The 23,293-nt window shown below is 47.1% G+C and overlaps 3 protein-coding genes and 1 pseudogene across 3 annotated transcripts; 1 reads left to right on the top strand and 3 right to left on the bottom strand.

Annotated features, from left to right (window-relative positions):
• The first annotated feature begins 1,026 nt into the window (after positions 1-1,026).
• LOC136504873 (COP9 signalosome complex subunit 4-like) lies at positions 1,027-5,777 on the top strand (annotated as a pseudogene).
• A 488-nt stretch (positions 5,778-6,265) lies between these two features.
• Positions 6,266-8,972, bottom strand: LOC136504880 (vicilin-like seed storage protein At2g18540). Its single transcript, XM_066499919.1, has 5 exons — positions 8,616-8,972; positions 8,212-8,402; positions 8,055-8,135; positions 7,592-7,948; positions 6,266-7,455 (listed from the first exon to the last, which is right to left on the bottom strand). Exons 1-5 carry the CDS (start codon positions 8,923-8,925, stop codon positions 6,469-6,471), a joined length of 1,926 nt encoding a protein of 641 aa, XP_066356016.1. The 5' UTR covers positions 8,926-8,972; the 3' UTR covers positions 6,266-6,468.
• Positions 8,973-9,631: 659 nt separating this feature from the next.
• On the bottom strand, positions 9,632-11,821 carry LOC136504888 (uncharacterized). The gene is made up of 3 exons (XM_066499929.1): positions 11,636-11,821; positions 10,569-10,716; positions 9,632-9,817 (listed from the first exon to the last, which is right to left on the bottom strand). Exons 1-3 carry the CDS (start codon positions 11,701-11,703, stop codon positions 9,707-9,709), a joined length of 327 nt encoding a protein of 108 aa, XP_066356026.1. The 5' UTR covers positions 11,704-11,821; the 3' UTR covers positions 9,632-9,706.
• Positions 11,822-20,777: 8,956 nt separating this feature from the next.
• LOC136550654 (polyol transporter 5-like) lies at positions 20,778-22,877 on the bottom strand. Its single transcript, XM_066542281.1, has 2 exons — positions 22,609-22,877; positions 20,778-22,467 (listed from the first exon to the last, which is right to left on the bottom strand). The coding sequence occupies exons 1-2, from the start codon at positions 22,742-22,744 to the stop codon at positions 21,023-21,025; spliced, it is 1,581 nt and encodes a 526-aa protein (XP_066398378.1). The 5' UTR covers positions 22,745-22,877; the 3' UTR covers positions 20,778-21,022.
• Positions 22,878-23,293: the final 416 nt, after the last annotated feature.

A 23,293-nucleotide genomic window follows, 5' to 3' on the forward strand; every position in this document is an offset into this window, starting at 1 on the left:
CACTGTCAGCCTATTACAACTTATAATTTACGATTATATAGGAGCAACCGAACAGGCTGTATACTCCCGGCGCTGGTCCTGCCAGGAGTGAGGTGTGAGGAGTAGCATGATCGTAGAAATTGTTGCGATGCCTAGGCACCTGCGACGCTGCGTGCAACGCCAAGACATGCTGCCAATCTGCTGTACAGGGCTGATCCAAAAACGGAGTAACATTTCCCACCGTTCCTCCGGTCTTTCTTTATATGTGTTCAGTATATAGCTGAAAACTGCAACGGCGACAAGTCGTTGCAAAGTCTAATCACTACTGTAACTCCTTTTATTTTCTTGATTTTTTTTATGTTTTTAATCACACTAGATGCAGACATTTACATACATGTACATGTATATTGCTTACCAATAAAGAATGATACTGTTAAATTCTAAAATAAAATTCACGAAAATATAAGCCGATGACATGGGGTGAATAATTCCTATCACAACAAATCTAACCCCTTCCTTCCTGTAGCGAACCGAGAAGTACTCCCTCTAGGTTGGTAAAAGAAGTCGTTTTGGACAAGGTTTGGGTCAAATATTGAAAATATAAATCATGAATAACTTTTAAGTTGTTGAGTTTGAAAATGTAAAAACCACATGAATAGATTTGTCTTGAAAATACTTTCATAAACATATACATATAACACTTTTTAATAAATATACTTTAATAAAAATAAGAAGTTAAAGTTATGCTTAGGAGACTGTGTCGCTGTCCAAAACAACTTCATTTACCCACCTAGAGGGAGTACTGTTTTTGGCAGGATAGGTAATTCAACCTAGCTGAGTGGGCTAGATGTAGCCCACTTTGAAAGGGTACTTGTAAGCCCAAAGCCCAACGTAAATGCATTTTAGGCCTTTACGACGTAGCCGAAATTTGTAAGACCAAAGCCCAACGTAAATGCATTTTAGGCCTTACGACGTAGCCGAAATTTTGGCCCAGGATAAAACGAAGCCCATACTATTATTCCAAGCACCCTATGCAGTTTTCTCGTGCAAACGCAGAACATCTCACGATTTCTCCTGTCATCTCGCCGCAGATCGAACGCCAAAAACCCTAGCTCCCGTCCCCCTCTCCATCTCCGGCCCCGGCCACACCCTGGCTACCTGTGCCAACGGCGCCGGTAGACGCCATGGACAGTTCCCTCGCGAGCGCGGCGGCGATCGCCGACCAGCGCCAGAAGATAGAGCAGTACCGCCACATCCTCGCCTCCGTCCTCTCGTCTTCCCCACCGGACATCTCCCAGGCCAAGCGATTCCTCGACCACAGTGATGCGTTTTAATCTAGAACCCTAGAACTAAATTTTTGGGCGATTTTGCTCTTGTTCTGTGTTTAATTGTTGGTATCGATGCGATTGCAGTGGTGTCGGACGAGGTGCCGCTCGTGGTGTCGCGGCAGTTGCTGCAGACGTTCGCGCAGGACCTGGGGAAGCTGGAGTCGGACGCGCAGAAGGAGGTCGCCCACTACGCGCTCACGCAGATCCAGCCGCGCGTGGTCTCCTTCGAGGAGCAGGTTGGCCACCTTGGTTTGCTCCTGCGAATGCTACTTTAAACTCCCACATACCACTACATTAGCTTCTAAATGTTGTACTGCAATTGGTTGCCAAGTTGGTTTAGAATGTCAGTTTGTTTTATTCTGTCCATTCTATAGCCCTTTGTATGGCGTGGGTGCCTTAATGGGAGTAGTTGTTTGTGATATTATTTATGAATCATATGCCTGTAATGTTTTGAAATTTTTTATTGATGTTAGTAAAGGGATGATGCAACAATTCAAGCTTACCGCCTCAATGCTAGCAACTGTTATTTCTGTATGGTAACTTCATAGTTTAGACTTTAGACTCTACTATCCAACATGGAGAGAAAGCAAACTTTAAGGTCCTGTGTGGTTCTCTAAAAATTATCAGTCCGCCTGATGATTTGTATTGTTTGGTTGATGGTAGTTATTGATGGAGAGGTCATCATGTTGTTAAGGCCTCATGGTTCTCCTGATGAGTGTGTCCTCTTTGAATCTGTATATATTGACTGATCTAGTAAGCTGTTAATTTATAGGAATATGGATAGTAGTAAATTTTGGCACTGTATTTGATTGGGAAAGTTGGAGAATTCTTTTATTTTGTTTGTCCCTGTTTCCATTTTTATTGGGGCATTTGTTCGCATGTTCTGTTTCGTTGTAATAATGTATTTAATGGATATGGTAACACCATACTGGAGATTCATGCTGCCACATGATACGTGCTCATGTGCATTCAGTACATTTTTTTCCACCACGGCCGAACCAAATTTCATTACTTAAAAGCAACGAAATTACAAAAGTTTGACAATCCAAAACGCAAACACCTCCGAACTAACGAACTGCCTAATTGTACTGAACACGAAGGGTTCGGCCAACCGGCGACCAAGAACCAACGAAGTCCAACACAGGTTATTGTGCATTCAGTACATAAATATATGCATCGATAGGTTGGCTGTATGACGTTGCTGTTAAATTGTCTTCTTGTTATGTAATTATGTTATTGTTAAATTGTCTTCTTCGAGTTGTAATCTATACGTTATGCTGTGGCCTTATCTGTGTCAAGCTGCTAAAGCCCCTGTTATAAGGAGCAGTTGGAGTGTTGCACCCATTCCTTTGGATCATTTGTTGCAATTAATTTTCCTGCCTAACCATAAAGGCTATTTGATAGATTGGTAAAAGCAAAGAAAAGAAAAATGGTATTTACACCAATGACACTTTATTCTGTTCATCTTCTATATATTGCTCTGATGACTTTTTCTTTTGTGGCTGTGCTGTTTGCTTGACATGTCGAAACATATTGTGATCACAATGATGGAAGTTAAAGAAATGTGTGCTCATGTTAATAAACTAAGCTTTGAACATGTAAATATCAGATCTGTTAAATTTAAAATCAGCAGGGGAAAAGGTTATGTTATGCCAGATTCTATTCACATGCACAGAATAAAATTTCTCCAGAATGCTCTTACCATTTTCAGCTGTCTACAAACACTCACAATGCCATCTCTGACCTTAGTTGGTAATTTGTAAAGAACTGTTGGTAACAATAAACAATCACTATATCTAAATTGTCTGATTGTTTATCCACAGGTGGTAGTGATTAGAGAGAAGCTTGCAGAGCTGTATGAGTCTGAACAACAATGGTCAAAAGCAGCACAAATGCTAAGTGGGATTGACTTGGACTCAGGAATCAGGTAGAAACTGATTTGTCTTGACTCTTTTCATGTTATATGAATGGAGTTTTACATATTGACACGGAAGTTCTGGCTTATTCCTTTCAATCAGGATGCTTGATGACACCAACAAATTATCCAAGTGTGTCCAGATTGCACGACTCTATTTAGAGGCTAGTGCTCGTTTTTTGGTATGCCATCAATGCTCAGTGTTTGCTGAACTCATTTAATTCTTCTCTTCTTAGGATGATGATGCAGTGAATGCCGAGGCTTTTATCAACAAGGCTTCATTTTTGGTCACCAGTAGCCACCAGGAAGTTCTAAACTTACAGTACAAGGTTTGTTATTTTGGGAACAGTAGAACAATATATATATTTTTTTCCATGCTAGGCAAAAGCTTGATTCTGCATTATATTTTTATTCCTTTTCAAGGTCTGTTATGCTAGGATTTTGGATCTGAAAAGAAGATTCCTGGAAGCTGCACTTCGATATTATGATATCTCTCAGATTGAACAACGCAAGATTGGAGATGAGTAAGGATTTGCAATATGTTTTTTTCATCGCAGCCTTAAAAAGTTGTTCTGCATGGTTATCCACTGCCTTGCTAGTGCCTAGTTTCTATTACTATGCTTTTCATTCATATTTCTCATTATTTCACTCATTTTATGGATTTACTATTTCATACATAAGCAACATTTTGCTGTTTTGGAAATTGGTTGTGTGATTGATTTCGCAGCCTTAAAAGGTTATTCTGCATGGTTATCCTTTTGCCTTGCTGGTGCCTGGTCTCTATTACTATGCCCTTTATTGTTATTTCTTATTTCTTATTATTTCATTTGCTTTATTTTTTATTATTAATTATTTCATATATAAGTAACATTTTTATGTTTCGTACATTGGTTGTGTGTGATTAATTTTGGAAGTTATAACATGAGACATGTGGTTTTCCTGTTTTCTTCTAAACTGCAATGGTTATTCTGATGGAACCTAAATTGTATATGATGCCAGAGAGATTGATGAAAATGCACTGGAGCAAGCTCTTAGTGCTGCTGTAACATGCACAATATTGGCTGGTGCTGGTCCACAACGTTCCCGTGTTCTTGCTACTCTGTACAAGGTATCATTTTTGTCGTCTCATCTCAATGTACTTGGATTACGTGCTGGCAGTATCTACCCTCAGCTGTGCTTTACAATTGTGAGCAATGGAATACAACTCTCTAGATATATTGTGTGTTAAATGCTTTGGATTTGTTCATCTCAGTTATATAAACATATGTTGCATGTTTAGCTTATTATAGTTTAGTCAAGCTGTAAACTGTAATATTCATCTCACTTGTTCTCTGTCAAGGTGATGCAATAAATACCAATTAATCTGGGTGCTTATGTCTTATCTGGTAAATATGGGCTGACAAAAATTCTAGCTTCTGGCTTGAGCTGGGTGGTTTCAGATCTTTCCCAGTGCAATTAGTGTGTATATATGCATTTTTAGGTCTTGTAATCTAGATGTTTGGGTTCAACTTTGAGGCTGCAAGTCCACACCTTATCTATCGTGTTTGTCTCTTTTGCTTTATTTACACTCGATGCATTTATTAAGCCTCTTATTGCATTATGCCCCTTTCAGGATGAAAGATGCTCGAAGTTGAAGATATATCCAATACTGCAGAAGGTTTGTGTTATTAGTAATTAATCTCTAGGCATTATATCCTGTAATGTAATTTTTTCTTTGCTGATAATGACAAGTCTTGCCCAAATCTTTCAGGTTTATCTTGAAAGGATTTTGAGGAAACCAGAAATTGATGCATTTGCAGAGGAGCTGAGGCCGCATCAAGTTAGTTGACCTCTATATGCTCGATTTTAAAACAATTTGTTATCTATGATGTCTTAACAGTTCGTTTTGTTTCAATCTACAGGAAGAGGAGCGAGCCAGGAAGGAGCAGGAGAAGCCTAAAAATTTCTGTGATAGATTTGCCCTTGTATGTTAATAGTGATTTGAACCATGTTCGCCCAAATATTTTCTGTTGGTTCTCAGGTTGAGGCTGTGATACATTTTGATGATGACACCGAAGAGCTACAGCAATGGGATCAGCAGGTTAGTATCACATAAGCGTCTCATGTCATGGAAATGGAAAATTGGAAAGACAATGCACGCAGACAAATCTGCACTCACTTGTAGCACAGATTCCTCACGTTGTCTCCACAACCTCCTGCTATTTGGCACCTATGCCAATTATTATTTTCAAGAAAATTGATTAATCGGCCTGATCGGTTGCGCTTGCTTGATACTTGCAGATTGCTGGACTGTGCCAAGCCCTGAACGACATCCTTGACAGCATGTCAAGCAAGGGAATAGCTATTCCTGTGTGAACAAATATCTCATCCTGTCGGTACTTGGCAAAACTGCTTTCATGTCCCCCGGAATCCAGAATCAACAGTTTGTATAGTTTGCAGATGCAAATGTGTATCTTGTGATTTTGGAAACATTTGTTAGAATACAATCGTCTAATGCAAAATCTGGGGGAGGATGCGTGTTCAAGTAACGCTCACCAGGTTATCATTGGGTTAAATTTCTTATACTGCCTCTCTGCACAAACAATTATGGAAACTTTGTCCATGTCTTGTCCTCTTAACTACGACATCAAGAGCGATGACTCCTTTGAACTGGGATTGTTGAAGTCATAGCACTCCTTCGATGTTAAAGTGAACCGGGATGAAGGATGCACGAGCACTCGAGCAGCACAGTATCATTAGTTCATTAGTAAGCTCTACCAACATAACCGCTGGACTGATTTGATTCAAGTCTTTCCGAATGCCTTGTAGCACTGCGGCATCAAGAGCACTCGTGATTCAGGAATCCGCATGATTGGCATCAAGAGCACTCCTATGATTTATGATTCAGTGAATCCGCATGATTTGGCATCAAGAGCACACCTATGATTCAGTGAAGCGGCATGGGATGGAGGATGCACGAGCACTCGAGCAGCATTCTTTTCTGTAGTCTAGCAACCGTAGCAAGCAGCAGCACGCATGAACACTGAAATCTGCTTATTTATGGTACATTTCATACAAGCGGGATCTAAACTCAGCAACACAGTTTATCAAACGACACAACAAACACATCACGACCTACATAGCCGACTGATCGACTGGCAGGTGGTCCACTGTACGAGTGGTGGTGACTTGGCAAGTGGCCATCTGTACGAGGCCCCCTGTTTATTTGTACGGAACAGAGGCTACAGCCATTGCTCGGCTGCTCGCTCAGCCACTCCTGAACGTACCAGCACGGTAGCGTTTGTTCAGTTTCTTGGACAAGCGATACGGCGGCTCGTCACCTCCCTCTCCCTCCTCTTCCCTCTCTGGCTCGTCTTCGTCTCCACGTCCGCCTCCACGTTCTTCCTCCTCCCTCCGCCGTTCTTCCTCTTCCCTTTCTCTTTCTTCCTCCTTCCTCCTCGCCCTCTCTTCCTCTTCTTGCTCTCTCCTTGCCTTCTCTTCTTCCTCTCTCCTCCGCTGCTTCTCCTGCTCCTTCCTGGCTCGCTCCTCTTCCTCCTCCCTCCGCTCTTCTTCCTCCCGTTTCTTCCTCTCCTCCTCCTCCCGTTCCCTCTCCTTCTCCCGCTCTCTCCTCTCTTCTTCCTCCCGTTCTTTCCTCTCCTTTTCCTCCCGTTCCTTCCTCTCCTTTTGCTCCCGTTGCCTCCTCTCTTCCTCCTCCTCCTCCCGTCGCTTCTTCTCCTCCTTCGCTGCCTTCTCCTCCAGCTCCTCGGCGCACGAAATGCACGACTGTATCGTCGAGTCGCGCTGCGCGGACAGCAGCTTGTCCACGGCGGTCGAGTTGGGCTGCCCCAGCGCCAGCGACAGCACCTTCTTGCCGATGGCCTGCAGCACGGACCCCTTCCCGGCCAGGAACTGCGGGTGGTTCTGCCCCATGTGGGTGCTGAACCCGACGAACACGAACGAGTCGTTGTTGAACGACGTCTGCGCCATCGGGTGGAACCGCGGCACCACGAAGACGTCGCCTTCCTTCACGCGGAACACCGAGTTCCTGCACTGCCACCGCGAGCGGCCGCCTTCGTCTTCGTCCTCGTCGCCACGGCCTCCTGGCCCGCCGCGCCGCTTGTGCCCGTGGTGCCCTTTCCTGGTTCCGCCCGACGGGGTGCTGCTCGGGCACACCGTCTGCACGATCCCTGAGCCATCCGTCACGATGGCGATCTCCGTCGCCTTGGGGTTCCAGTGAGGCCCCATCATCGAACCCTGCAATTGCAAACAAACGTACAACCCAGTGGATCGTCGTTGATACCATTAGCACTGCACGGTGCAAGAACCATTTGACGTCCGTGCTGATACATTAACATGGCGAGCTGAGATTATTAATCGCGTGATGGATTACCGTGGTCAGGTTCACCATGAACATGCCAATGTTGGATCCGTGCAGGGCGTCGAGGTCCTTGTTGGTCATCGTCCGGCTCCACCCGTAGCAGTTCTCGACGTCTGGCTTGCCGGAGTAGAAGTTGAACGCCTTGCTCTTGGATTTCTTGTCCTTGTCCTTGTCCTTGCTCTTGTGCTTGTCCTTGTCCTTCTTCTTCTTCTTGTTCAGGAACTCCTCCGGATCGCGCACTCCCAAGAGCGCGTCAACGATGTCCTCAGTCCAGCTGGGTTTCTCGTCCCCCTTCTCCTCTGGGTTGTAGGCTATAATATGTGGCGGGGTCGGCGCAGATTTGATCGCTTCTACCACCTCTGGTTTGACCTTGTGAAAGATGCGATCGATTTACTTGCTGATCACCAGGCGTATGAGTACCATGTACGGCCGGGGCAGTATGCAAAAGTACTTGAGTACACCAGTATTCACTTACCCCAAATCCTTGGCGAAGAACATCAGTCTCGAACCCTTTGACAAGATTACTGACGCTGGAATAAGCTTCCACCTTGGGCTTCTGCTTTGACACACAACAATCACAAAGTGTACCGTGGGGTCAACCAAATGCAGAGGAAGGATCGGAGGTTCATTACCAAGGGATCATCGGCGTTGATGCCTTCGCTGGTGAAGATGGCATAGATCCGAAGACGCTGTCTCCTGGCGTTGGGGTAGCTCTGGATGTACAAGATGCTCCCCTGCTCAAAGTTGTAAACGACTCCTCGCTCCACCTCAAGGGAACTCTGTTCGCTGCTCTCTTCTTCTATGAAAGTCACCTTACCCCGACCTGTCTCACAAATCAGACAGTTTGAAAGTTAGCTAGTCGCACAGACGGTATATGTAGCTTCTAGCCTTCTACAGAGAGTACACTAGTGTTTGGTAATCAGAAAGGTTGTTCTACCAAGGACATGTAACTGGTGCTTATTAGTAAGTGCCAAATACATGTGTCTGCTTGTGTTACTAATAAGTGCGTAAACAGCAAGCATGTCACGTCACCTACCGCTGTGAACGTAGAACACCATGTCGGCATGCAGCTGCATCGGCAGAAACAGCGCCCCGGGGTCCATGGTGATGAAGTGCAGCCGGTACGCCGTGCCTGCCGCGTCGGCGACGTCCACGGCCGTGACCGAGCCGGCCTCGCTCTCCGCCACCGCACGCCGCCTCTCCTTCTCCACCACCTGGCCGCCCACCGCGCCGCTCACCCTCCATCTCTCGTGCTGATGCTTCTTCCCGGACGACGCCGCGGCCGCCGAGACGGCGGCCAGGAGCAGCAGCAGGAGCCACGACCGAGCAGTCGTCGCCACCGCCATGACCCAAGCTATTTGTTAGGCAGCTAGAATCTCTGTTCTGTTTTCCCCGTCGCGGCACGGTCTGCGATCTGCAGTGTGTTGGAGCTCGCTTTGGGCCCCTTGATAAGCAGCTAGGCTTGCGCCCTCGGGGACGCTGCGTGCATGCGACGTGGGGGGACGCTGGCGCTGTGACCGTGCATGGGCGAGACGTGGCGACGGAGGGTGGTGGCTGCCGGTGTCGTGGCGCGTGAGGTGTGCCCCGTTCTCGGCCACTTGGCCCGGCCCAGCGCGGTGAGGTGGACTACGCGCTGCGTTCGGATAATCGGATTTGTACTGCGGCGAAATTTTCGAGTACGGCCGCGTTTAGAAGCCAAAAATTTTTGGTTTTGGGTACCGTAGTCCGTTTGTTTGTATTTGGCAATTAGTGTCTAATTATGGACTAATTAGGTTCGAAAGTTTCGTCTCGCGATTTCTCACCCAACTGTGTAATTAGTTTTTTTTTCGTCTACATTTAGTACTCCATACATGTGCCGCAAGATTCGATGTGACGAGTACTGCGCAAAAATTTTTGGGAACTAAACAGGGCCGTGTTGTGCTTGTTGTGCTGCGTTCTGTGGATATACTAGAAACCACGCGCGGCGTTGCCGCACGCTTGCATGTATTGGGTCATTGCCATGCGTGAGTTTATATGGAATATGACGTTGGAGCTCACTTTGCAGAATAAAAACAAAACAGTAACTATATAAATATGAAATATAAACTACCAAATAACTCATATCATAAGCTCAGAAAGGTACTAGTACTAGGTCATAGACTTGGCTTCCAGCAAGACTTTGTAGGTGCAAAGACAAGCATTGTCCAGGTTACTCTCCGATTCATCATCATCTTTGTTTGACCTGTGATGAACGATAGCCTGAAATACAAAATGGCATAGGCAGAAATAATCATTCACATATGATCACACCAAAGAAGCAATCTTTTAGATGCAGTCTACAGTTAAAGAAAATACAAGTTAGCATCAACTGACAGGGAAAGCAAACTTCCAGGAGGTAAGCTAGAAGTTAATCCTGCTACTTAGGTTCTACTTCTACACTTGCTAAACCAACTCACTTTGATAAACCAATCAGCTGTAGATCACAGTATGGTTCTTTGTCAAACTATTCAATAGGTTTAGCATTAGGTAGGAGTGGAAGTAAGAAGTAAAAAAATATACATGTATCAGTATTAAGTATTGTGGCATTGCTGAATGAAAAAGCTTTAGGATCATGGAAACTCTTTTTGGATGTATCCAGAGTCGGTAGAACTGTACGGACAACAAAGGGAAAAAAGGACATAAGACGATGGACTTGACTAATCTGATCATTAGAGAAAATAAGTACGGGTTCCTTATGCACACTTCTATTAATTGCAACTAATCTGGGCATATTTGAGTTCTAATACACTCTAATGATGACTTCATACACCGCTATGTTCAAAATCAAATGGGACTTCCCTTGGGCAGTCAACCAGATAGATTATGTGTGTTCACAATACACTTTAATATGTTGCAGCAGCTGTCAGTGCGTCTCCACGCACTACCAGTACATTCGCTGTTTTAAATTGCATCAATTTAGGTGGGTAGGCCGGTTGCACAGGTGCAGATTTCATTATGCAATTGCTTTTACCTGGATGAGCAGGGCGGCTGCTTCAATCTTGTTTCTCTGAAAATATGGAAAGGAACTTGACATCTTTCGTTCTGTGTTTTCTAGGTTGAAGGACCAATTTGTGATGGAACCGATCAAGAGGATGCAGCGGCCGGGGTCTCTCTGAAGCCTGGAATAGATTATCGACACTGTACAATCAGCACACAGATGTGTATGCCAAGAAGAAAACCCAGAAATCAAGCAAGAGGCTATTAGAGCTCGTGAAATTGTACATTTATAAGACATGGGAATTTCGTCAAACACATGGTCACTGGTCGGCAATCCTAGTACGGGAGGATGAAGACCAAATTGCAATATCTTTGCTACGACGATTAACTCGCCTAAGCTGAACGGCGTGAGCCTGGCTCTGTATCCGCAACACTCCGTTGCTTGTTTTAATATTAGGGAAGAAGTTTATCTGGGTAGTTGGTTTACTGGATGGAGCCATTAGCATCGTAGGTCATGAAATCAAGCAAGAGGCTATTGGAGCCCGTGAAATTGTATATTTGTAAGACATGGGCATTTTATCTAACACATAGTCACTGGTCGGCAAGCCTAGTACGGGAGGATGAAGACCAAATTGCAATTACTTTGCTACGACGATTAACTCGCCTAAGCTGAATGGCGTGAGCCAGGCTCTGTATCCACAATACTCCGTTGCTTATTTTAATATCAGGAAAGAAGTTTATCTGGGTAGCTGTATAGTGAGTTCAATATTTACATTAAATGATTGAGTTAGCTCTTGAGCCTTACTTACATCTTCCAAGTGGTATGCCCCATTTGTTTATGGGTTAGTGGATTAGAATGAAGGAGAGGTTTAGTCTTGTAGCGGGAAAAAAACGTTTTCAATAAACTTAACAATGGCAGCTGTTAGACCTCCAGCATAAGAATCTGCAGTAAGTATTGTTATTTTTGTCGGCAAACAATGAGACAAGCACGCTGAGGCATTTCATCGAACGGCTGGGAGGCAAGGGAACTGTGACAGAACAAAGAGAGGAACACGAGCAACGCTGGAGAGAGGAGAGAGCGAGTATGGGAGTGGGACAGACCTGGAGCTGGAACTCGAGCTCAGTGTACAGTGGAACTGTGGAAGCATACAACTCATTTGCATGCTCATTGCTCATCGCAAAATGGAAGGAATGAAGTCCAGCACGCCGCCATACATGTCCACGGCGCCCAGCTGCAAAGAATGAGCTCGGTGTGCAGCTCTTGGAGAAGAAGGCGCATCGAGTGGAGTAGCAGGCCATCACCACCGATGCTTCCGCAAGAAGCGGCAGAAAGTCGGTCGGCGTACCAGCATAGTTGTTGATTGTTGCGCAGGCGGTGCCGGCGCCAAAAAAGACAAGCGCGTCAACAAACAAGCAGAGCAGTGCAACCATTAAACCAATAAACAAAGAGACAGAACAGTGCATATGAGTCTGTTGATACCATCGGGCCAAAAATTGACAAAACAAAGCAGTTCGGCTAAAAAAAATCCAAGCTTTGATGCCTGACTGTTTCCATTCAAAGCAGTAAGGGGTGTTCATTTCCTTTTTCATGTTCTCATTAACAACTAATATGTTCATCAAAAGATAAAATTGTAATTAATGGGACCATCCGGCCTGCTAATCCTACAGTAGATCGTATAGAGAACAAAAGTACCCTTTGGAACTGAACAATTACGCCATCAAATAAGCAGTTTGATGCAGCAAATTTGGTAGGATGAGCAAATGTCGCCCTAAATCACAACACGGCTATATTTTCTGAAAGATACCCAAGCCACGTTTGTTGAGTTTTGCAAACAGAGCAAATTGAAGCTGAAAACTAAATCACCCTTACTAACAAGGTCACAATGTGTGAAAGACTGCAACCGCAGCACTACATAGGGTAGACAGGCAGCTGCAGGAAGAACAAGCTTAAGGTATCAAGAACCATTCCCCCCAATAGTCCACAAAATGCCCACCGGGCCACCTAACTGGTTAAGGCATCCAGATAAAGTGAACAATAGCTTAAATTGAAGCCTATCCGTGATTCGAAATTGGGGAAAGAGCTAATGTATCCGTCTACCTACGGAGGTCCTCAATTTCCCCAATATCTGTTTTCTCAAATCAGTCAGGCGACCATCTAGTCTAGCAATCGATTAGCGCAAGAAAAACACCACGCCGCAGAAATCCGAGCAGAGGTTACATCCAGTGCTCACCTAGAGAGATGGAACGAGGCCGAAGCGCGGTGCAGCCTTTTGGGCGGATTCTGCTACCGCGAGGTGAAGCGGCGTGGCACCGTCCATGCGCTCCGCCGCCTCCACCTCTGAGGTCAGCCCCGTACCGGCGCATCTGTGCTTGAGGTACTGCTTGGGCGCGCGGCGGAGATCCAGGTGTGTTCGGGTCGCTCCGCAGCCTCGTCTGTGGGCGGCGCCTGATCTTGTGGTGCGCGGTGGTGGCCGTGCTCGGCTCGCCCGCGTGTGCTGCGCCGCCTCGCTGGTGGCTGGTGCGCGGTGGTGGCCGCACTCGGCTCTCCTACGTGGGCTGCGCCGCCTCGCTGGTGGCTGGCGCCCGCGTCGCCATTCGCTCGACGGACGAGCCAACCCGGAGCCCATCCGTTCTGGACTGCGGGTTGATTTGGAAATAATCTGAGGTGTTTTTGCAAAATATTCTGAGAGGGCCTCTGGAGCGCGGGTTGATTTCCGAAAAGTTAAAGGGGTTTTTCGTAAAATGACTGCGGCTCACCCGATCTGGGCCGTCCGCGCGCCCGATCGAACGGCCGCGAAAAGCCGATGACGTGGCATGCTGTCCGACCGTGGTTTGGGCGCAGGATTCATATAGAAAGATACGTGGCCTATCTGGGATTGAGAAGCAATACTTTCACGAGCGAGAGGTTCAGAAATCAAAACTGATATTCACGTTTTGAGTGACGAGTACTGGCGTGAGAGATTCAGAAATCAAAACTGATAGTTGGCCAACGGACCGGCCAGGCCCGGGCCAGGCACGGCCCGCAGGGAGTCGGGCCGGCACGACACGCCCTATCTCCCGGGCCGTGCCCCTCCGGGTCTCGTGCCTGGCCTTCAGCCCAAGCACGGCCCTACAGGCCAAAATCTGTGTCGTGCCAGCCTATAGCCCGGTAATCTTAAAACACCTCAAACTGCTTCTCTCATCTAATACTTCTCCATTTTCACAATCACATTTCATAATTCATTCATATTTCAGTATTTTACATTCACAAGTAATAAACCGGTCACAGATTCTAAATTCTAACAAAAGCCATCAAAGAAGACAAGAGGATTAAGATAGCTGAGCTATTTGTGCAATGTCGCCTCATTAAAAATCTTTCTAGGTAAAACTCACCCTTGTAAGAAACTCTAGAAAGAGAAAAAGAGTGCAGCACAACTCTTAATTTAGTCTTAAACCATTGTTCCCCGGTATCAGTCACACATCACAGATACAAAGATAATAGATCACTCTCAAGTCTCACACGCTAAGTACCAGCAGAAGGCATAGATGCAGATCTAGATGTGCCAGTCCCAGATATGCCAGTAGCAGCTGCAACCCTAGATGCATCTTCATCAAGATAAAGATTCTTAAAGGAGTCTTCCAACTCTTGGTTGTCAACAGCATGTTGTAACCTTCTTTCTCCTAACTTCTAATCTTTTATGCAAGCCAGCATCTCCACAGTTTCAGGCAACAAACGTCATCGTCGCTCTTCAATTATCCTTCCTGTCAAGCTAAAATATGATTCTGAAGAGACAGTAGAAACAGAAACATACATAATATCTCTAGCCATTATAGATAAGATATGATAGGTTAGTTTATGGTCACGCCACCAGAGATGTAAGTCGAAGTCATCCTCATATACAGTGACATTGTCACTGTCCAGATAAGATGTGAGCTCACAACCAACAACAGAAGCAGATTGAGATGAAGTGCGGGCAGAGGCAGGGGAAGGACCAACAACACCAGATGATCCAGGGCCTCCAAAGATTCTTCCCCATACCTATTTTTTCTTACCTATATGGCTTGCAGGCTGTGCAGGCCTCTGAGACCTAGTTGTATCAAGCTTTCTCTCATATTTGTTAAACAACTTGTAAATAGCTTACTAAGATCTCTAGTGGTGGTCTGTCTAGAAACCTTAGTAAACCTAGGGTTATGAGCACGACCAATGTACTCCTCCCATGCATCTGTCTCGCCAATACCCAACGGCAAATCAAGCCTAACAATCAAGCGACGTAATTCAGATCTAGCAACATCAGGTTTATAGTCCCAGTTATGTATATAACCATCAGGATTGTAAGTAAGCTCAGGCTGAACCCTAGCAGCTTGATCAGTTTTCTGCCTATAAGATTTCTTGTGCCTCTTCAAATGGTTAGTGCCAGCATTAGATCTAGCAGACAAAGTATGCTTACACATTTTACAGGTAGCTTTAGTGCAGATTTTCCTACCATTCACAGTCTCATTGATCTCATTAATATCAGCCCACACAACAGATTTACGCTTACCAGTACCAACACTAGAAGAGTTACTAGCAACAGATAGAGCTGAGCCGTTGGAGCAGGCCGGGGTCCCAGTCATCGTCGCCCCTTCACCACCGCCGCCATCCAGATCGATCGGAGCATCAGAGCCGCCACCGACATCGATACCGAACAAGGCAACAGCGTCCTCATGGGTGTCATCGTCATCCTTAGGGACCAGGCCTGTCGCGATTAGATCGTCGTTGTCGGTGAGCGGCCAGACAATCTCTTCATCAGCACCAGCCATGGCGCCCTCGACCGCAGAGGGCTCTCCAACATCGTTCCTCAATGGTGCGAGGCGTAGCCTTGGTCGCTCTATGCCACGGCTAGAGGACGACGCATCGACCACCGACCTACGCAAAGAGATGAAGGAGGAAAAGAACATATCAGAATAGATCAATAATCAATGGAAGAAGAGGATGGTTAGGGTTAGGGTTGTACCTACGCAACCGGAGCCCGGTGCCGGAGAAGATGAGGGCCACCCAGAGAAGACGACACACCGGTTAGAAAGACGGCGAGCAACGGAGGAGGGACAGACGGGGAGTCGGGGACACAAACTCATATAATCACCAAGATCAAGAGGGGAGATAGAGAGAGGGAGAAGGGAAAGGCAGAGAGGGAGGGGATCAAGTAGGAGGAGACGAGGAGTAGGGAGCAGCTCGTCGACGACAGGCGAATCGAGGTCACCGGAGTCGGGGAGGTCGGACGCCACCAGCAGACAAGATGGCGAGGCGAGAGCGGCGCAGCGGGGGGAGTGGAAATGATTTAGAGCTCGGGGTGAGGGAGAGGGCCCCGCGTCTGCGCGCTTATATATGAGGGGGGAGGCGGGAGGAGCCGTTAGGGCTGCGTCGGTTGGCAGGCCGCGGGGGACTGAGTGTGGAGGGGATGCCGGGCTGCTACCGGGCCGACCCTTGTAGGGGGGGGTCGTGCCTTCCTAGCCCACGGGCTTGAGCTACGGCCCAAGCACGGTATGTACCTCTGGCTCGAGCCCGCAGACCGTGCTTGGGTCGGGCAAAAAATGCGGGCTTCGTGTCGGGCCACCGTGCCTCGGGCTGCACGGACATTTTTTTAGTACTGCAAGTGTGATTCACGCAAGTTTTGGGCCAGTCTCACCGATTGTTTTTCCATTCTCCAGCGAATTCCAACATAGTTCGTAGAAAATCCAAAGTATAAAAAAAATGGACAAAAGGTGGGGGGTGATCATCAGCGGTTGGAAAGGGAACTTCTGATTCGGGCCGACCGAGGGGCAGTCGTCGAGCGTGGATTTGTGTGTTTTGTTTGGTGCAGGACAAAGAAGCAGGCTAGCAAAAAGGAATTTTTCGGCACTTCCGTGCTGTGGCGTGCGTGATCTCTCGCCTTCTCACTCAGCGGAGATGATGGGCCGTCTCCCGTTCTTATTGGGCTTTATGCAGTGGGCTGCTGCAGCTCGTCCTCCCACCTAAATTTGTTGAGTTTTGTTCAAAAAGAAAACCTAAATTTGTTGAGTTTTCCTTAAAAACCTAAATTTATTGAGTTTTCCTTAATAAACATCTAAACTTCGTTGATTAGGGGCGCAGCCAAAGTTTAGACATAGGAAGGCCGTTCAAACAATCAGCAATTACGCATGATGAAATACATATACGGCAACAATATATCCCCTCCAATCCAAAATGAATGTTCTCTCTTTATAAGGGGTGAGTCCATCTTACCTTACATCAAATTATAAAAAAAGGTATTAATAACTATGATGCGTAATAAGTATAATTAGATGGATAATTGAACCTCTTATAGGTCTTGTTCGTTTTCATAATATACCTCTTTTGGAGATACAAATGTTGATAGTATTTTTTATATAAAAACGGACAAACTTAAGAAATTTTAACTTAGTCTAAACCTATGATGGTATTTTTTTTAGGATATAGGGAGTACGTAACAATCAAATAAAATTGAAAACCTAAAAAAAGAACACCGAATGTTATAGAGAAAAACAAAACATCACTAATTAGCCCTAGGTCTGTAACCTTCCGTCCACCACTACACCTTGTTAGTCATCGATGGTATTTTATTGAATATCAAACTTGTGGGGGTGTATCATCTCGGTCCCCGAACTCAGAAAGTGTGTCATTTCGGTCATTAAACTCTGTTGGGGTCTCATATTTATCCAAACGGATATGAAGATGGGTACGAATCATATCCGTTTGGATGGATATGAGACCCAACTAAAGTTTAAGGATTAAAATGACACACCCTGACAAGTTCGTGGACCGGCGAGAGAAGATGAAGACTAGGATATCGTTGGCGTTGTCTCGCATGCTGCAGGTTCTTCCCGACGTCGGTGTCGGCGAGACGCCGCCACCGATGGACTGGAAGGAGACTTAGGACGCACACGTGTTCATGACGGATGTCCCAGGCCTGGCCAAGCAACAGGTTGTCGTCGAGCTGGTGGATGGCCGCATCCTCCGCATCTGCGGCGGCAAGAAGGACAACGACGCCAATAAGGGCGGCCTAGCGGTGGGCCGCGAGGAAAAGAAGGAAGAGGAGGGGGACGGAAATCTTCTCTAAAAGAAAGCAATTGATTGATAAAAGAGTAAAGTTCATGGCCAATCCTCGAATTTATAGAGGTGTGTCATTTCGCTCCTTAAACTCTGCTTGGGTCTCATATTCATCCAAATAGATATGAATTCGTACCCGCCTCCATATCAATTTGGATGAATATAAGATCCAAACATAATTTGAGGACCGAAATGACACTTTCTGAGTTTTGAGACTGGGATGACACACCCCACAAGTTCGAGGACCGGCCATGTACTTTACTCCCATTGAATTATTATTACTAGTTAAATATGGGTTCAGTAAAATATAAAATATAACGAATCATATATTAGTAAAATCTAAAATTTCATTAAATATATCTTAATATGGTAGGCAAACAAATATAGTTGAATTAGATATTTTATTTTAATTGTGTCTTGTATGATTTTCTTTTCCAGAAGGCATCAATAAATACATATGACAAGAATATTTTATCATATCTTTTTTATATTAATATAGACTATTAAGCTATATATTAAGTAAAAAACATTATAGTTATGTTAGGGGGCATTGGCTCCTGTTGAGGGAAGCCCCGTCCTTTCGCCAACCCTACCTTGCCGTCTAGGTTTTCGCCAAGACCCTTTCAATAATTAACACCTATTGACAAGATTGCCCTTGTACCTTTCGCATTCCGTGAGGGCAAAAGCCCTCGTGAGCATGGATGGCGACATCTACTCGATTCCGTGGGCACGAGTATGATCAAGGGGCCGCCAGGGCGAAGTAATCCTCCAACTTGACGCGAATGCCCTTTCACCCAAGCGGTATTTTCGCTGCTTAGTCATGTTGTGTCACGTAGGTCGGCTACTTTTGTAGGAGACGGGAAAAGGAAGAGGCGGCCGTGAGAATGATGGAATGGAGGTTTCCTTGACGCCCCCCCCCCCCCTGGCGTCAGCTATGAAGCGGAGGGGGGACAAGGCGAGGAAGGCGCTTACCGGGGGAGGTCTAATGCAGGGCGGACCAAAGACACCTCAGCGAACCAGAATTTGCCACATGATCTGGATAGTTGGAGGGGCATTTATGCCCATATAAAAGATACATATATGTATAAATAGTGCTCTAGAAGCATTGTAAGAGATAAGAAGAAATCCTAATTCCTTCGGTGGCCTTTCAAGTGCCTTTTCGTCTTTTCGCGTTCCTTTCATTCATTATTGTGCTTTCGATTACTTGAGCAACAGCCTAATGTTCGAGGGCTAAAGCCTAGAACAACAGCCCCTGCCCCCTAGCTCCGCTCTGCGTTGAATCTCTACTCCTAAAGAGATGGTACAGGAATCGTCAACACTCCTCTACTCGCGCCCCCGCCAGACTACGGGTAACGATTTCAAAAGAGTCGTCTAGCCAACAACTGGTTGTTTTAGTCTCTCCCAACAACCAGATTTTTGCAACTGCACTTACATTGTCTTATAAGTATATTTACACCGCTATTTATAAATGATTTCTTCAGTGTAATTTATTGAACAGAGTGATGTAATTTGGGGATAATATGAATATATGTTAAAATTTTCAGAAAAAATTACAAATTACCTCTATGGATTGCAGTGATAATATGTGCCAAAATTTTCAGAAAAAATACAAATTATTTCTATAAATTGCAAATAGCAGAGAAATATATGTCAAATTATTCATAAATTTCAGAAAATCAGATTCTCTGTTTATTCCGTCGTCGTCATCCTTCTCGCCGGTGGGTATCCTCTGCGGATCTGCTTCCTTGGGTCTCTTGGCTAGCTAGCTGCCTAGGACTCGGCATTCTCATCGGCGTAGATGCTCCTGGAGACCTGAACCTGGCCCACGCTTGCTTCTGGCCAGGCCAGGCGACGGTAACAGGTCGAGCCCCTCCCGCGTCGCTTTCCGGGAAATGGCACCGGCCTGATGGACGGCGGCGTCGTTTACATCATGCAAATTTGCGTGGGCCACACATGATCTCCCGCCAGGGTTCATGAGCTGCGTGCCTTGAGGTTGCCGAGACGGGGCTCTTGAATCGCCGCAGGGGTGCGAATCGCGGAGAGCGGAGGACTCGCGATGCGAGCTAGGGAGCAGCGAAAAATCCGGTTGTTAACGGCTCCGAAAACTACCAGTTGTCTGTTAGCAATCCTGTTTCAAAACCCTACCCCAGACTCCAACAGTACCAAAATAGGAGAAGAATGATTTCCTTATTGGGTTGACAATCTAATCCAAATCTTTCTTTCACCCATTCCAGTATTGTTGTATATTAGTTTCTGAAATTTTTGTTGCCTGAGCTTCAAAAATTGTTGCGTGAGCTGGTAACTTGCTCGCCAGAATGCCTACCCTTGCCTGTTGTAGTTGTTTACCTATTTCGTGTATGCAACAAGTCCTGCATCAAAGTGTCATATTGTTAGACATGCTTTACTCTTGATTGGAGACACTACATGGTTACTGTACACTGACAGCCATTCCCAGCTGAGAGGATAGCACATCTAACAATGGGTAGATTAGCTTTCATCATATATCCAGTACAAGAACAAAGCCGAGAGTTTTGAATTGGTTCTGTTGTTATGGCACTGGAAAATGCAACCTAAACAATGACAGTGTCTAACTTCCCGTGTAACTTTTCCTCCCTAAAGATACCTCATCAAGTGTTTTTTTCCGTAAGAGAAAATATTTAACGGTAGCTATTCTTTTAGAATGCATCAAAATATGTTGGTTTCCCGACAGCTTGCATGTAGGATGTCTGACAACATGTTTAGGTTGCATTTAGCTTCATCTTCTATTTTGTTTATTATAGCGAGTTTCGACGCAGAGGCGGTGCTAGGGGTAACAATTTTAAAACCCCTACCCCAGACTCCAGCTGCAAAACTACGACTCTGGCTAATATAACAATTCTATACGTATAAATTTTGGTTGCCTATGGTCAGATATTGCTCTCTGCGTCGTTGTGCAAGAAACATCAAGCAGCCGCCAGCAGCCAGCGTATCGATGTACGAGAGGCTTTACAGGACAAGCTACCTTACAGTCATAATCAACACTTCAATTTGTAGAATCAGCAACAATTTCACAGTTTTAGTTGCCATTACTCAAGACCCAAATTTGCCAACGAGTCCCTCTTCGAGTCTTGACCCTGTTGCTGAAGATCTCCCATGGCCACGGGTCCCTAATCAGTAATTACAGAATTTGGGGATTCGGCAGGGTGAAAAGGTTCTTCACATATTATACTCGACAGGGTGGAAAAATCGAGTGTTGGAGAGGGAGAAACGCGCTAGTGACATATAGAGTTTCTTATCCTTTGTAGAAAGGATATGTAAGTTGTGCATGCGTTCAGTTCGCGCAGTTTTGCCGCACGTTCCCTTGCGAATTGACAAATCGGACCACATTCCCAACTCGGCAGTTCGTGTTATACAATACTAGCGTGCGTACGTACTAGCAGATCAGGTCACGGCTGGCTACTACTCAACTCAGTGGACTTCTTCTGCCCATCGTGTCCATCGTCCTTGTCCTCGCCGTGATCGCCACCGCCGAAGAGCTTCTCGGTGTCCTCCAGGCACCTGCCCCTCGTCTCCGGTAGGAAGAAGAACATGAAGATCCAGCCGGCAGCAGCGATGCCGGCATACAGGTAGAAGCTCCCGGCCAAGGTGATGGCCTTGTAGAGCGAGATGAAGGACATGGTGATGGCGCCGCTCATGATCCGGTTCATCGCCGTGCCAAGCGCGCAGCCCTGCGCGCGGAGCCGCAGCGGGAAGATCTCCGAGCTGTACACCCACGCGATCGGGCCCATGCCGATCGAAAAGGACGCCACGAACGTGAGCACCGCCGCGATGCTCACGCCGGACAGCGGCGTCGCATGGCCCTCGGGAAGCCGGTCGATGGCGTGCAGCGCCGAGGCCAGCGTCACCAGCGACACCACCATCCCGCCCGCGCTGGTGAGCAGCAGCGGCCTCCGCCCGACGCGGTCGAGGAAGAACGTGGCCACCAGGATGAACAGCGTCTTGGACGCGCCCACCGCCATGGTGGCGCCCAGGGAGTTGCTGTCCGACGTGAGCCCGGCCTTCTTGAACACCCGCGGGCTGTACAGCACCACGGAGTCGATGCCGGAGGCCTGCTGGAAGAACTGGAGGCCGAGGCAGGCGATCAGTATGCGGCGGACGGGCGGCGTCGGGCGGATGAGGAGGTCCCTCCACACCCCTTCGCCATGGCTGCCCTGCTTGTTCCTGCGGTCCACGACCACCACTTCGTCGTCGTCGTTGTCACCGACGCCGTCCGGGATGCCGATGGCCTTCTTGATGTCGGCGAGCCGCTCCTCGGCCTCGACGGGGGAGTCAGAGGTCTTGGCCAGCACGCGACGCGCGTCGCCGATGCGGCCCTGCATGACGAGCCACCGCGGCGACTCCGGCATGGCGAGGACCCCCAGGGCGAGGAAGAACGGCGGGACAGCGCCGACGAGGAACATGACGCGCCAGCTGAGGTGCACGGGGAGGCCGTGGAAGGCGTAGTTGGAGACGTACCCGAGGAGCAACCCCGTGTTGATGAACACCTCCGGGAAGGACGTGAGCAGGCCGCGCGCCGACGTGGGCGCCACCTCGGCCGTGTACACGGGCGCGATCATGAGCGCGTACCCGACGCCGACGCCCGCCACGAAGCGGCCCAGCATGAGGATCCCGTAGCCCGGGGCGAGGCCCATGATGAGCGCGCCCGCGAAGAAGGTGGCCGCCGCGAGCACCATGGTGTACCGTCGGCCGATCCAGTCCGACGTCCGGCCTGCCGCGAGCGAGCCGACGAGCGAGAAGATGTTGATGATGCCGGCGAGGATCTCGATCTTCGTGTCACCGATCTTGAGGTCCTGCTTCATGAATTGCTGCGCTCCGCTCATCACAGACACATCTGCATACATACATAAGAAGGATCAGATCATCAGAACCTGAGAAATAATAGATTGACTACGCGCATGAGGTGCACGTACGCACGTGGTGCCTATATATGGCAACGAGTGCATGGAATTGTATGCGTCATGCGTGGACGTACCGTAGCCGAGGACGATGGAGTTCATGGAAGCGAGGACGGCGCAGGCGAGGGCGTACTTGTTAAGGGGCGGGCGCTTTGCCGGCGCCACGGCGGCAGGGATGCCGCCGTCGTCGGAGGCGTCGTGCTGCTTGGACATGGCGAAGGCGGAAGAGACGCGCTGGTGGAGAGAGGGATGTGGCTCTCGGGACCACACTTGCTGTGTCCGGTGACACTGTCCCTTCTCACGCACTACTTATGGCCGGCCGGTCTTCGTTTGAAAGAATGCTACGCTCCCTGTCTATCAATATATTGCCACAATGCCATCCTTGAGAGTAGAAAAAACGCTGTGACGATCAACACTTCAGAAGTGTGGTACTGACTTGTGGTCTAGGATTATTCTTCTTGCTGTCCTTTGTGCGAAGGGGCAGCAGGTTACTGAGATGAGTACGGAACTGTAGCGGTCAAGGCTGTAAAACGACAGCTTTGTTTGATCCCCATCTGTGGCAGAAAAGAGTGGACAACTGGGATTGAAATTTGAAAAGTGTGCACTTATGACCTATCAATTGGAATCTTACAACTAGGAAAACACTTTCAAAAATAAATCATCATGATGATTTTTCATATTCCCAAAAGAAATACGAAAATGAGTATACCAGTGTGGACATCAGATTTTCTTTGTTATAAATATTCCAAACTACAAGCTTGT

The sequence above is a fragment of the Miscanthus floridulus genome, chromosome 1, assembly GCF_019320115.1.
Source record: "Miscanthus floridulus cultivar M001 chromosome 1, ASM1932011v1, whole genome shotgun sequence".
NCBI lineage: Eukaryota > Viridiplantae > Streptophyta > Magnoliopsida > Poales > Poaceae > Miscanthus > Miscanthus floridulus.

What these genes read in the sequence shown, in the direction of transcription:
- LOC136504880 (XM_066499919.1), bottom strand. Translation starts at nt 8,925, where the DNA reads ATGGCGGTGGCGACGACTGCTCGGTCGTGGCTCCTGCTGCTGCTCCTG. An exon ending in TCAACGCCGATGATCCCTTG is followed by an intron (nt 8,136 to 8,211) that starts GTAATGAACCTC and finishes GTGTCAAAGCAG; the next exon opens with AAGCCCAAGGTGGAAGCTTA. An exon ending in TTCTTCGCCAAGGATTTGGG is followed by an intron (nt 7,949 to 8,054) that starts GTAAGTGAATAC and finishes ATCTTTCACAAG; the next exon opens with GTCAAACCAGAGGTGGTAGA.
- LOC136504888 (XM_066499929.1), bottom strand. Translation starts at nt 11,703, where the DNA reads ATGAGCATGCAAATGAGTTGTATGCTTCCACAGTTCCACTGTACACTG. An exon ending in AGCTCGAGTTCCAGCTCCAG is followed by an intron (nt 10,717 to 11,635) that starts GTCTGTCCCACT and finishes AATCTATTCCAG; the next exon opens with GCTTCAGAGAGACCCCGGCC. An exon ending in CAGCCGCCCTGCTCATCCAG is followed by an intron (nt 9,818 to 10,568) that starts GTAAAAGCAATT and finishes TTTGTATTTCAG; the next exon opens with GCTATCGTTCATCACAGGTC.
- LOC136550654 (XM_066542281.1), bottom strand. Translation starts at nt 22,744, where the DNA reads ATGTCCAAGCAGCACGACGCCTCCGACGACGGCGGCATCCCTGCCGCC. An exon ending in CTCCATCGTCCTCGGCTACG is followed by an intron (nt 22,468 to 22,608) that starts GTACGTCCACGC and finishes GTATGTATGCAG; the next exon opens with ATGTGTCTGTGATGAGCGGA.